Here is a 13941-nt window from a genome sequence, read left to right on the forward strand (position 1 = left end):
AATATTAACGTTTTCCATATTTCAAAAAATATTTAATAAATTTAAATGAACTTAAATATTCTTATTTTATATTACAAATAATGAATATATAGTTCTTTTAAAGTATATTATTTTAATATATATGTCTCCTTTCAAAAAATACTTTTATGTTTTATAATGTAATATTTATATCACTTATATAATTCATTAATATTGTGTATAAATTACAAAGATATTAATACGTATGTTTTCTTATATTTCTTATATTTGATATGTAAACTTAATAAATTATTTAATTTAACTATAATCATATAAACATATTGCAAGTACATTAAAAATATATTAAATATTATAAAAAAATATTAACATACATGGACTTACGAACATAGTTATTATTTAATATAAAAGTCGAATTACAAAACCGTAATGTTTTGAAATATATAACGAGCCTTGATAGATATTATACTTCATTAAGTTAAAAGCTGATGTAAATATTAAAAAAACAAATTTTAATATTATAAATAAAAAAATGATATAAGAGCAAAAGAATATCCACTACAAAATAACGTTAACTAATATTTATTTTAGCAATTATAAAGCTTATTGTACTATTTAAAATTCTACATAGCTTATGAAGAAAATGACAAATCATTACATATATGAAATAATAACAAAAACATATTTTTCTTTTATTTCATTTTTTATTTTTTTTTTTAAATATATTTGATTATATGTTAAATAGATTAATTCAATTAAGATATAACTTATAATTTATATATCATACTAAACGTATATAATCGTTAGATAATTTAGAACAATAAAATATATATAAAAAAAAAATAATAATAATTTAATATTATTTTCTAAATACATTGTATTAAATGTTATAATATGTTAGAACTCATATGAAATATAATATCATAAATAAAGTAGAAGTAACATATACATAATTGAAAAATATTATGATATTAACCTTCGCAACTCTTTTATTATATATTGAAATATAAACACATACCATAAACAACATTACTAATAAGTTGTATGCTCTATAGATTATTATGATAAATAATGATTGACATTTTAATCTATGTTTTTGTTATGCTACATGTACAAACGATTTCAATAATAAATTTTACTAAAGCAATTAAGATAAATATTATATTATTTTGCTTTTTATTTTTAATACATAATAATAATTATTCTATAGTATAAACATATTTACTTTTTCTGCATACATTTATATATTGAATATAAATATATATATTAACGCATTATGAAGGTTCTAAATAGAAAGTAAAACTTTAACTTCTGTATATAATACAATGAAGAGAATTAGCAGATTATTTTAAAATTATACGATATATTGTATTCGTGGAATATTATATTTATAATTAAAATAAATTTTTTGAGGATGTATATTTTTCATTTAACAAATAAATGCCTATTTTCATATAATATATTTCTTTTTAGCTAAATGTCTTTTTTTATTTAGTTAAACTTAAATTTTAGTAATAATTGTGATGTTCAGTTTATTGACTAATATATATGTTATTGATACTTATAATAAATATTATATTAAATAATATGAATTGTATTATTTTAATAATGAAAAAATAGTAATAAAATATAAGAGAAAATTATATATCTTATAAATAGTTAATATTTAACTATTTATAATATTTTTAAAGACCCAAAGAGATTCCTAAATATATATTACAGTATAATGAGAAATCCATATGAGTATGTACTAAAATTAATTTATTTTTTTATATAAAATATCATTAGAATTACATAAGCTTCATATTAATAAAAATATAGAAAAGAATATTTTTCTCTATAATAATTTTTTAGTTACAATAAAGTGATCCTGTTTTTCAAATTATTATATTTTCAATTAAAGGATTTAATTTATAGTGTACTAAGCATATTAAGTTATTTTAATATTATCAAAATATAAAGAGAAACTTTTACTTATTTATGTTTTAAAATTCTATGTATGAAAAAAAAAAATACGTCACATATAAACATGTTATATATTTATATTTACTTATACCAAAATTAACATGATACCAATTTAATTATTTCCAATTTTGTCACATATACTTATATATAATGACATCCGGAGTTCCAGGAGAAAATGTAATAACTATTATTATGTTATAATAATTATATGTATTATTATATTAAAGAATCCTACATTCTAGAAATGATATAGAAATATATTCTATGAAATTATGTTTTTGCACACTTAAATATTAAAATCGTACTTTTTTTCTTTTCAGGAAACTTCCGTGACATTATTTCTTAAATATAAAAAGGTATTTGAAGATGTTATATCAGATATTCTTAACAATAAACGGGGGGGAATTGGTGAAAATCCTGGAAGGAAATGTGCTAAAATGAATAATTATCCTGATTTTACTACACCATGCCAACAGGTTGGTAGATATTTAATTGAAATAAAGGAAAACTATAAACATGATAGCCTCAAACGTTGTAAATACTTAAATTACCTAATCAATGCAGATAACAGATACAATAATTCAAGTTGGTTTCAGGGATATAGAGATTTTTCGTCCCAAACAGAAAATATATGCACAGACGAAATAAAAACTATTCCAAAGGAATCTTTAGATAAACTTAAAAAACTATATGGCTATTATGATAATTTCAGCATATTTAATGGTAAAGACAATGACTCCGATGGTAATATTTGTAAATGTGTTAAAGAATGTTATAACATTTATAACGATAATTACAAAAAATGTCAAAAAAATAGCAATGACCCTCTTTGTGAGGAGTTAATCAATTTTAAGTATGCATATGATGATAAAATGGATAAATTATCTCCATGCATTGGTTTACCAAAAACATTACCACAAATAGAACAAACTTCAACAATAATATTACCAACTACAAAAAAAGATGACGTATTTGTTCCCATTTTAACAACAGCTATCGTATTACTAATGTCTTTCACTATATTTTTTTTATATAAGGTTAATAAGACTTATACTTAAAATTAATAATAATTTATCACATATAGAATAATTTATTTTCACAAAAATTTTAAGCATATAGAAATTATATTTTTAAATAAATATACATATATTTTGATGTAGTTTACTCCACTGAAATCTTGGATATATAAACGTTTACTAAAAAAAAAAATTATTGAACTTAACAAATTTCAAGAAGAATCGAGAGAATCCTTACAAAACCTTCATGAAGTAGTAAATAGAAATTATGAAGGAAGTTTTCATAATATATCCTATCAACCTCAAGGACACACCTGATGCAAAATTAACTGCTTATATTATTTTCAATAGAAAATAAAATACTTAGTGATATATATGTTACACTTATGTACAAATTCATTAAAAAGCAATATAAATATTAAATAAAGAAATGAATACATGTCTATAAAAATTATTCAAATAAAAAGATAAATACGATACTATTTTTTAAATTAGTAGTAGAAAATTCCCTTTAAACGAGATTCCCCTTAGAATTAAATATAAATAATTTTAAAACTTAAGCATATAAAACAAGATGATAAAGCAAAATTGCATATCATTATATAACAATATGAGGTAGCGTTTATTTTTTTAGTATTACAAAAGTAAAAACAACATTAGAAACAACACCAATAATAATATTATATAAATAAAAAATGTAAAACCTTGGAATAAAAACATTAATCAAAATATAAAGTATATATATACTTTTTCTTTATAACTTTATTCAAAATTTTTATTATTTGTCTACTTTCAATTTAATATAACTAAAAATGTTACACATTATGTAACAGTTTTAACGTTTTTTTTCTTCTATTGATATATATTATATGTTATATTGTTGACAGGGTATTTATGATTGTCGCTAAGGTAGATGAATTCTAATTTTAATTGAATTCAAATGGGAAAAATCCTAACCATTATTTTATAATTCATAAGTAAAATCTGCTTTAGCATTATTCTTATTGTTTTTTTACTGCATTAATACCTTATTCTATATATAACATACATATGATTAAAAAAATTGATATATGATAAATAATAAAAATACGTGTAATTACATTATAAATTTTTTGATAAAGTAAATTTTAATAATAACAAATAATATTTAAATGCCTATGCTTTATTTTTATTTTATCCATATAAAAAAAAAATACAACAAATATTCCCATAAATATGATAGCAAGTAACATGTTTATGTTTATAGAATCTGAGAAATACAAAAGTAATTCTTATTTTATTGAGTTTCCAGATACAATCTATTTCTATATTATCTACACAATTTATTATCTATACATTCAAATAAGAATAATAATTTAGAAAAGGATGATTTCGTTTCTCATTACATGAAATTTTTAGGCACCATGGTAATTTGTTAATTGTAAACCTCATGTACTCACTCATTTTTTTATTGTACATAGTTACATATGTCTTTGGATTTTACTATAAATATGAATTTTAGTTATTCACAATATATAATATATTTTGCGCTATACTTAATATTTAGTTCAAAATAATAAAAAAAAATACATGTAATATTGAAATTATAGAAAATTATTCAAACAATGAAATATTAATATAGAAAGGATAAATGAAATAATTTTAATGATAATGAGGTAAAAATTTTATTTTTAATTATTATTTCTTTACAGTAAGCATAGATTTAGTAAAAACAAAGTTCGGAGAACATGATGCATACATCTAATTAAAATAAAAGCAAAATTTAGTCTGTTATAATTGTTAATTATTGTTTTTATTTAAACAGTAATTATTTATTAAAATATATATTTACATACATTGTCAAATACATACTGTGACACATAACAAAAATAAAATATAAAAGTAATAAAGTAATATTATCTTACAACATCATTTATTTACTATCGACTTAATATATTTTAACCAGAATTAATCTATAAAAGTTATTTACTTAGTTCTAAAAATTCGATATATACTTAATTTAATTTTTATAAAGAAATAATTTTAGTGCTGCAAAGGTTGCTTTCACTTATATATTAAAGATATAATATTTAAACAAGAAAACATTAACAATTAGAAAAATGTTTTTATAATTCTAAATTTATTTCTTTTAACTTTTTTTTAAGTTTATATGTAAAAAAATATTTTATTTTCTTAAAACTATGAAGTATATTTTTTTCTTTTTAAATAATAATTGATTGTATATTTAATAATATTTATAAACTTATAAAATAAAATAAGAATATAAATGAAATTAAAATATAATCCATAAATCCTAAATTGGGGATCCTAATTAAAGGGATATTACTTTATAATATATCTATAATTTTGCTTTTTTACGATAGAAGAAAGACTAAAAGTTTATTAAAATAATTTTTACAATTAATATATTTTATAACGTATTTCACTTAAAATATATTATTTATAATATATATTAGGTTCCTTATTAACTAAAACAATATACGTATACATATCAATGCAACGAAATATCATGACTATCTTTTATTACAATATAGGAGACATTTCTTGCTAATTTTAAAATAATACATTTTCTTATTTACCAGAAAAAATAATAATTTTAGTTTGCTATTTATAATATAGAAAGAAAAACATTTTATCGCAAATATAAATTTATATAATTCTAAATAATTATCTATATTGTACTATAATATGTTAATTTTCAAGCATAATCACATATTTTTTATAGAAATATATTTAAATATATAAATAAATACATTATTCCATAATATTTATTAAGATAAAATCATAATCTCTGTTTAGGTACAAAATCATTAAAACATTTAAATTCAAAAAAAAACAAAGAAAATATATTTCCCATGTTATGTTTCTAAAACACCATTTATACAAGCGTGCATTTATAATATTTTAGAAATTATATATATTCTAATTAAGAACATCACATAAAATATTACATTTATTTTTCATATTAAATGTTTCATTACATAAACATATATATTCCTTATTATTCATTTTACTCATTTATTAACTTAATTTTATTATATTTTTCGTTATTTCTTAAGATCTTGTAAGTACTTATTATAATCATAATAGATAACATAATCATAAGCACGCTAAATAATGCTATAAAAATATAGTATTCTTTTCCCTTTATCAATGAATCTATAAATTGTTTAAAAGTATTCCATGTTGTACCTTCTATAATACTGTCCCATGCATTCTTCAAAGATTCCAGTTTTGGTAATACGGGTATTCCTATTCCCAGCAAGAGAAAAATAAGTAACATAGAAATCCCAATTCCATATTTTCTAAATTTTATTTTTTTTAAAGATATATCACAAATTCTCCTGTTTCTTTCAAGATAATGATCATAATCTTTTTTTTTAACCCATTTTTTTTCAAAATGGAAATGTTTTCCATCAAACATTCCTTTATTATAATCTGTAACTTCTGTATAATATTGTGCCTTATTTAATAAACTTCTATTTAATTGTTTGTTTGTTTTTTCGTCCAGTTTCTCATTTTTAGATATATCTTTTTTTTCGTATTCTGCATTTTTTGGCAAATCCTTTTTTAACCCTAAAGTATATGAATCGTTGTTCTCTATACATTTTGCTAGTATTCTATAATTTTTTGTATCTAATCTTCTATCAAGTTCGTATCTTTCATCCATAGATCTATTAAATACTCTCTAAAAGACCATAGTAAAAAATAATTATTAAAAGGCATAAATCATTTCACTCAAAAAATTAATATTTATAAAAATGATACTTGGAAATTATTAATAAGCATATATGCTTAAATAGTATTATCATACCTCATCCATGTTAAAATGATATATCAAATTTAAGATGATTAATACAGAAATTTTAATGAACATGGTTGACTTAATTTTATGTTCCATTATATAGATACTTAATATTTTAATATATTAAATAAAAAATATGTTAATAACAATAGAATATACTATGAGTGATATAAGATTTTGTATTTATTTTAAAATTTACTTTTATTATTCTTTCATAAATATTTAGTAAATTACGTGTAACAATATTAAATTATACTATATATACAAAGCAAAATAACATTAAAAATATATATTAATTATTATTATAATATTACCTAAAATAAAAACCAATCCTCTTTATTATAAAATAATTTCAATTTATTCATAAGCATTAAAAATACATAATCTAATTTTTTATATTGGTACACTAATTAAATAATGTTTTAATTATTTCATACCAAAACAAAATAGAAAAAAAAAAAAAATACACCATTTCATTATATTTCGAAATATTGCGTTCATATAGAATAGAGAACTTAGAGAATATAGATAATACATTCTTATATGCATAAGTTAATAATAACTAATTGTTATGATTTTTCCTATTAAATTTAGAATTTTTAACATTATATTTTGGAAATAATCGTTATTCCTAATATAATATATATTTTTATAACAATATAATAGTAATAATATATTAAAGAAATAACATTTTACATTATGCTAATTATAAGAGATTCTTCATTTAATCCATATGAATATATAATATTTTATGTTCTATAAAATATTTAAAAAATTAAATATATATTCTACTAAGTGATCAATCAAGGAATATATATTCTATAGGAAAATAAATTATTTTTTATATTTGTATTATAATTTATAAATTTTACAACTTTTAATTGTTTTATATATAATATTTTTTTAAATGAAAAATATTTATATGCATCTACCTAATTATTTTTTTTTTTTTTTTAATTAATTATATATTTATAAATAGGAGATGGTAATATGCGAAAAAAAAACTTTTTTAAATAAAATTATTCCATATATTAAAAAGCATATATATAACTTTAATGCACAAAATAATTTCTACATACTATAATAATATATAATATTAAAAAAGAATTTATACATATATTTTTTATTAATATTTTGATAATCAATATTTTCAATTTCAACATACCGTAATTCCTTATAATGTAATCTTATTTTCAGCAAGTTCTAGGGACACTTTAAAAAAAAATAAATATTCGTAGGTTATTTCATATAATACATAGTATTTTTTTAATTGACTGTGATAGAACTAAAACGGTATTGATATTATATTATTATTTTCATTTGAATCTATAAAAAATTAAATTTTATAAAAGAAAATTACATAAAAAATGATTTTATAGGTTATGATGTACAACATATATATTTAAATAAACATTATGAAAAGAAAGAAAACGGAGTACCTCTTTCAGTATACATTATTCATAGTTATCAATCAAAAAAAAAAAAAAAAAGGATACGTACTTCTCATCTATAAAAGATGTAGTTCTTTCTTTTATTTAAAATTTTTTTTTTTTAAATGATTATTATTAATTTGAAAAAGTTACTAATACATACTACAAACTAAATATAATTTTATGAATTTTAAAAATAACATTAAAAATTTACTTAGTATTTTTATAGATAATCACACAAAATAGAACGTATATATATATATGAACATAGAAAAAATTATATTATTTCAAAAATAAATATATATACGTTCATTACATTTAGTTAATTATTTTATTTTTATAAATATAAAACACATTTTTAGTAGACTATAATTATGAAAAACCCATGGTAAGAAATTAAAAAGATCAACATATTATTTATTAATATATAATTATAATTAATTCATTAAGTGAATTCTGTAATTATATTAAATATTTCAGTAAATATATATTTAACAAAAATTCCAGAATTTCACTGACTTACTAATAAGTTCGACTATAAAATAATTATTGTTTTCTTTTTTGTTGAGTTCTATATAAATAATACACAAAAGTTTGAAAATAATTATAAATAGTATATATTAAGAAAAAAATTATCATTTTATTATACGTTTCTAAGTAAAAATTTGTAGAATGCATAAAAAAAAGACGTTTACTAATTTGATATTTACCGTAAATGTTCTAAAAATCATTTATCACAATTTATTTTATATAGCAATTACTATATTTTTTTAAGAAAAATATATATATATATATTAAGACATCATAGTATATTCCCTTCTTTTTATTATTTCATAACAAGACACTTTTGTTTATGATTTAAAATTAATAAAACTTTTTTTTAATTCCTTAAACAAAAAATAATTTATACTGGAGAAAGATAAAAAATATAAAGCACCATTTCTTATAAAATATATATAATTTAACATACAATTTTAATAAAATTATATAAATTGTTCTTTTATGTATTAATTTTAACACACAAACGTATACTTTTCATAATAATTTATTAAAATATGTATATACATATATATACATACGAAGTCATAATATTTATCATGATGAAAATATATCTTAAAGTACAAAATAAAAAACACGAAAAATTAAAATCCACAATAAAACTAAGAAAATATTTTTTTGCAGTGATTTATTAAAATGTCCTTCTGTATGCACATTTATGTATATAATTTTTGCCATTATTCATATATTTATTTTACATATGATTAAATATACTATATATATTAGTTCTTACTGAATATTTATTTACGGAAAAAATCATTATCTCTTTGACATATTTTACCTTTGCTTGAACTTAATTCTTTCATATTTTTTAACTTTTTTATGGTAATATACAATTCGTAATATAATTGTAACTCCCAATATAAAGAGAGGTAAAAAATAAATTATACTCCTAAAAAAAGGAATAACAATGAAAGACCTCTTAGCTCCTTGAGTATTTTGTCCTATACTACCCAACCACCATAAAGGGGATTTCCGTAACCACTCTTTTAAATTAGTTGTCCAACCTTTACCAAGATAGTTTCCCAATGCCTTGTATAACTCATCTACAAGTGCAAAACTTTCAGATATATCTAATATAATGGGTATTAATAATAATAAAAAGAATAATACAGGTAAAATAAGCCGTAATCCGTACTTTTTAAGTATTATTTTTTTGTAAACTTTATTGCTAATTGTTCTGTTATTTCTGAGAAAATCTTCATAATCAAGTTCTTTGAATATTTTTTTTTCTAAATTGGAATATTTTTTTGTTTCAAATATACAGGTTTTATTTTTCATAGATTGTTTATGACCTTTAACATTATATAATGGACTTCCATTTGATTGTTTCATGGTTTCTGTGTTCCTTTTTTTATTACTATATATATCTTTTTTATCGTTATTCCCATTTGGTATATCTTCTTTTAAACATACAATACTTGAATCCTTAATCTTCTTATATTTTGCCAATAAACGATAATATCTTGTATATAATTTTCTACGATTATTGTAGCATTCATTCAAAGATTTCTCATTCATACTCTGAAAAAACAAAAATAAAATTATTATATGATCAAATAAATAATAACATAATAAAAAACAATTATTAATATAAAACTCTAAAAATATGAATAATACATGTATATCTATATAAAATTATTATAACCACACAAATATGAAAATGAAATATCCAACTTAAAAGGACAAACGTAACAAATTTAATAAATGACAGTGACTTAATTTTTTTCTCCATTATATAGATTATTAATATTTAAATATATCCAACAAGGGTTCATTTGACAATAATAAAATATCCTTTAATAATAAATAACGCTTTTATTATTTGTTTAATTTGTCTTCTTTTATTTTCCCTAAATATAATAATAAAAACTGTATAACTATAATTACTTATACAACAGAAACAAAAAAAAATGACTGCAAAAATATACTATAAATTTTTTATAAAAATGCAATTTTTAAAACAATAACTTTCATTAATATAATACAAATTTATTTCATTATTAGATATTCAAAATATATGAATTTTTTATTTAATACAGTGAAGTAATTAAATAATTTCTTTATCAATTTTTATTAAAAAATATATATATATGCTTTCATAATATTTATATATATTGAGTATATAGAAAATGTAGAAAGTAGAGAATATAGATGATTGTTTCCTCTAAATGTTGGGAGAAATATCACTTATTTAAATGATGTTATCCTACTAATAATTCTAACATACTGAAAATAATATTTCGGAAAAATTGTTTATTTCTAAAAAATATTATTATTGTACCAATAAAATAATAGTAATAATAAAATAAGTAAATAATATTTTGTATAAATTTTTTTTCTCATTATTAGTAGTAATGGCATCATTTACTTCATAATAATATGCATTTATTTATGGTATACAACATATTTAAAATATTAAATATATGACGTATCACTTAATCTAGTAAAAAACAATAAATTGAAAAGGTACATAAATACCGATCTTTTATTTTTGTAATATCATTTTTGAAGGGTATAATATTTAATTAGTTATATTTTGTAATATTATTTATATATGTAAAATTGTTAAATTCGTAGATTAAATTATAGATATATTTTTTTAGCTAATATATATATTCAGAAGAAATATAGTAAATAAAAATTGAGTAGTAGTTGTATACAGTATGTTCACATAAGCAAAATGCTGATAGAATAATTCACTTGCTTAATTGTGTCAAATGTATTCATGAACATAATATTTTGTTATTAATATATTAAATCATATTTATTTAAGCAATTCTTATACTAAAGTATTATATACCGTAATTATATAGGATAAAAAGTAAATCACAATTTTTAATAGAAGGCCTAATTTAATTATAAAGTTTCATATATTCTCAAATTCATAATGTTATATTAATATTTAATTTTTAAATGAGAATTATATCATTATTTAGTTATAATTTAATACTTGAACTATAAAAAAATTTAGAAATTTATTAATACATTCTTATTTCATATAACTTATTAAATATATAATTTTCAAAATAAGCTTTTTATGAAGATGTTTTGTTATGTTTGCATTTAAATAAAAATTACAACTTAACACAAAAAATAAAATAATTCTGATTTTACTAAATAAAAAAGTAATCATATATTAGAATTAAAAGTAATATAACATATATTTATTAATAGGATCAAAAATGAAAACATACAACCTTTAAAAAAATAAGAAGAATATAAATGGTTAAATATATAAATTACTTTATTAGATGAGTTAAAATACATTGATTACGATATAATATAATAGCTTAGATGTCACATGTATATTATAATAAAAAACCCCAATGAAACAATTACATATGTAATGCTTGCAAATTAGGTATATATCTTTATTCTGATTATTGAACAATTTGAATTTCACATTTTAATGAATCATGAAAGAATTATTACATATATATATATGTAAAGAATAATTAATTGTAATACAAAAAAAAATATAGAAACATAAAAACCCTTAATATTATTTAACATATATCTTATTGCTTTTTTGTGCAAACATGCACCTGTACAATATCAACGTTTCATAAAGAATATTTTATATATATACGACAGTTAATTTTTGTTAACATATTATCATTAAGCATAGAGGAAAAATCTATTAGATACAGGGAAAAAGGTATTTCTTAAAACTATCTATCAATTGTAAATATGCTTTAATTTTATCTTTTTCTACTTCAGCGACAAATTTTAGAATTTTAATAGTATATAAAAAATTAAAATGCATAAAACGTAACTAATAACCATACAATTGTAACACTTTATTGAGAATTAAATAATCTCGTTAGAACATGTCACCCTAATATATATTACAAATTTCCTAATGAAATAAGAAATAAAAATATAATAAAAATACGATAGAAAATGTATTCAATATAGTAAATTCTAAAATATTACTCATATATTCTGAAAGTTTTAAACTTTTTTTCTTGGTAATACACACATATTTTGTGCCATAATATATATGAATAAATGCTCTGTATAGTTTTTTATTAAAGATATATCTCTCACTATATATGTCTTAAATATAATGGATATGCATTTCATGAATAATTTTTTAGATGCAGTTCTTGAAGTATCATCATCTTTACATTAATACTTTCGATGATCTTTTAATTCAACATTACCTCTTTGTATTAGGAATTATCATATGCATTATCTTGTAATATATCTTTAATTATATATTATTTCTTCCTTTCTAATTTTCTGAAAATATTATAACAGTTATTGTAACTAATAATAAATTTCCACTGTTCTAATTGTATAAAAGATTATAAAAGATATATTACAATGAAAGGAAGATATTTTTATTATTTATAATATGATAAAGTACTTTAATCATAATAATAATTATCTTACAGGTGTATATTTGAGCATACAATATGCAGAAGCAAAAATATAAAGCAAAACTTATGCTAAATTATTATAACTCACTAGTTAAATATGGAAACATCAAATTAAAAAAGATAAATCTGACTAATTGTACTAATATAAAATATTAATTTTTTCCATTAAATATGGATTCATTTATTTTTAAAATATATCAATTTTGTTAAAAATTCTACATTATATTCACAAGTTAGTAACATAAGCGTACAGTAATTTCCATAGTTATTTTATTTTTTTAAAAATTAGAAAATTCCATGAATAGTGTACAAGATATAAAAAACTAAGATAATTTAAAAAATATTTTTTTATATATTTCCAATAAATTTATTATTAAAAAAAGAAGCGTTAAAATAATATTTCAGAAAACTAATTTTCTTAATGAATGATCAAAAAACATACATATTTTAATGACATGACAGAATGGATCTAAATTTTTGTTATTAATAATTTTCAGAAAAATTATAAAATGGCCTTTCTGATACACAAAAATTTTATTTTATAATTAGCATAAAAAAATCAGATATTCTTTGAGAATGAGAATATTAGCATATATTACGAATATAGTTATTATTTTTTTAAAGGAATTCCATATAATGAGCTTAATTATTTATGCATATCGTACTTTTTAAACACTATTTTACAAACGAAAAATACAATTTATTGTATAAGATAAAAGAGTATCCATAAGATGGAAAGGAAACATAAAAAATGTTTTTTTTTATAGCTAAAATTATAATCTAATATATACCATATATATACG

The 13941-nt window shown here is 18.6% G+C and overlaps 3 protein-coding genes across 3 annotated transcripts; 1 reads left to right on the forward strand and 2 right to left on the reverse strand.

Annotated features, from left to right (window-relative positions):
* Window positions 1-2091: 2091 nt before the first annotated feature.
* PmUG01_00043200 (PIR protein) lies at window positions 2092-3275 on the forward strand (the record flags this gene model as incomplete). Its single annotated transcript, XM_029003444.1, has 3 exons — window positions 2092-2118; window positions 2262-2978; window positions 3102-3275. The coding sequence occupies 3 exons, from the start codon at window positions 2092-2094 to the stop codon at window positions 3273-3275; spliced, it is 918 nt and encodes a 305-aa protein (XP_028858978.1).
* Window positions 3276-5967: 2692 nt separating this feature from the next.
* PmUG01_00043300 (fam-m protein) lies at window positions 5968-6858 on the reverse strand (the record flags this gene model as incomplete). Its single annotated transcript, XM_029003455.1, has 2 exons — window positions 5968-6645; window positions 6772-6858. The coding sequence occupies 2 exons, from the start codon at window positions 6856-6858 to the stop codon at window positions 5968-5970; spliced, it is 765 nt and encodes a 254-aa protein (XP_028858979.1).
* A 2669-nt stretch (window positions 6859-9527) lies between these two features.
* PmUG01_00043400 (fam-l protein) lies at window positions 9528-10485 on the reverse strand (the record flags this gene model as incomplete). Its single annotated transcript, XM_029003467.1, has 2 exons — window positions 9528-10274; window positions 10399-10485. The coding sequence occupies 2 exons, from the start codon at window positions 10483-10485 to the stop codon at window positions 9528-9530; spliced, it is 834 nt and encodes a 277-aa protein (XP_028858980.1).
* Window positions 10486-13941: the final 3456 nt, after the last annotated feature.

This window comes from Plasmodium malariae, assembly GCF_900090045.1.
Source record: "Plasmodium malariae genome assembly, contig: PmUG01_00_22, whole genome shotgun sequence".
Classification (NCBI taxonomy): domain Eukaryota; phylum Apicomplexa; class Aconoidasida; order Haemosporida; family Plasmodiidae; genus Plasmodium; species Plasmodium malariae.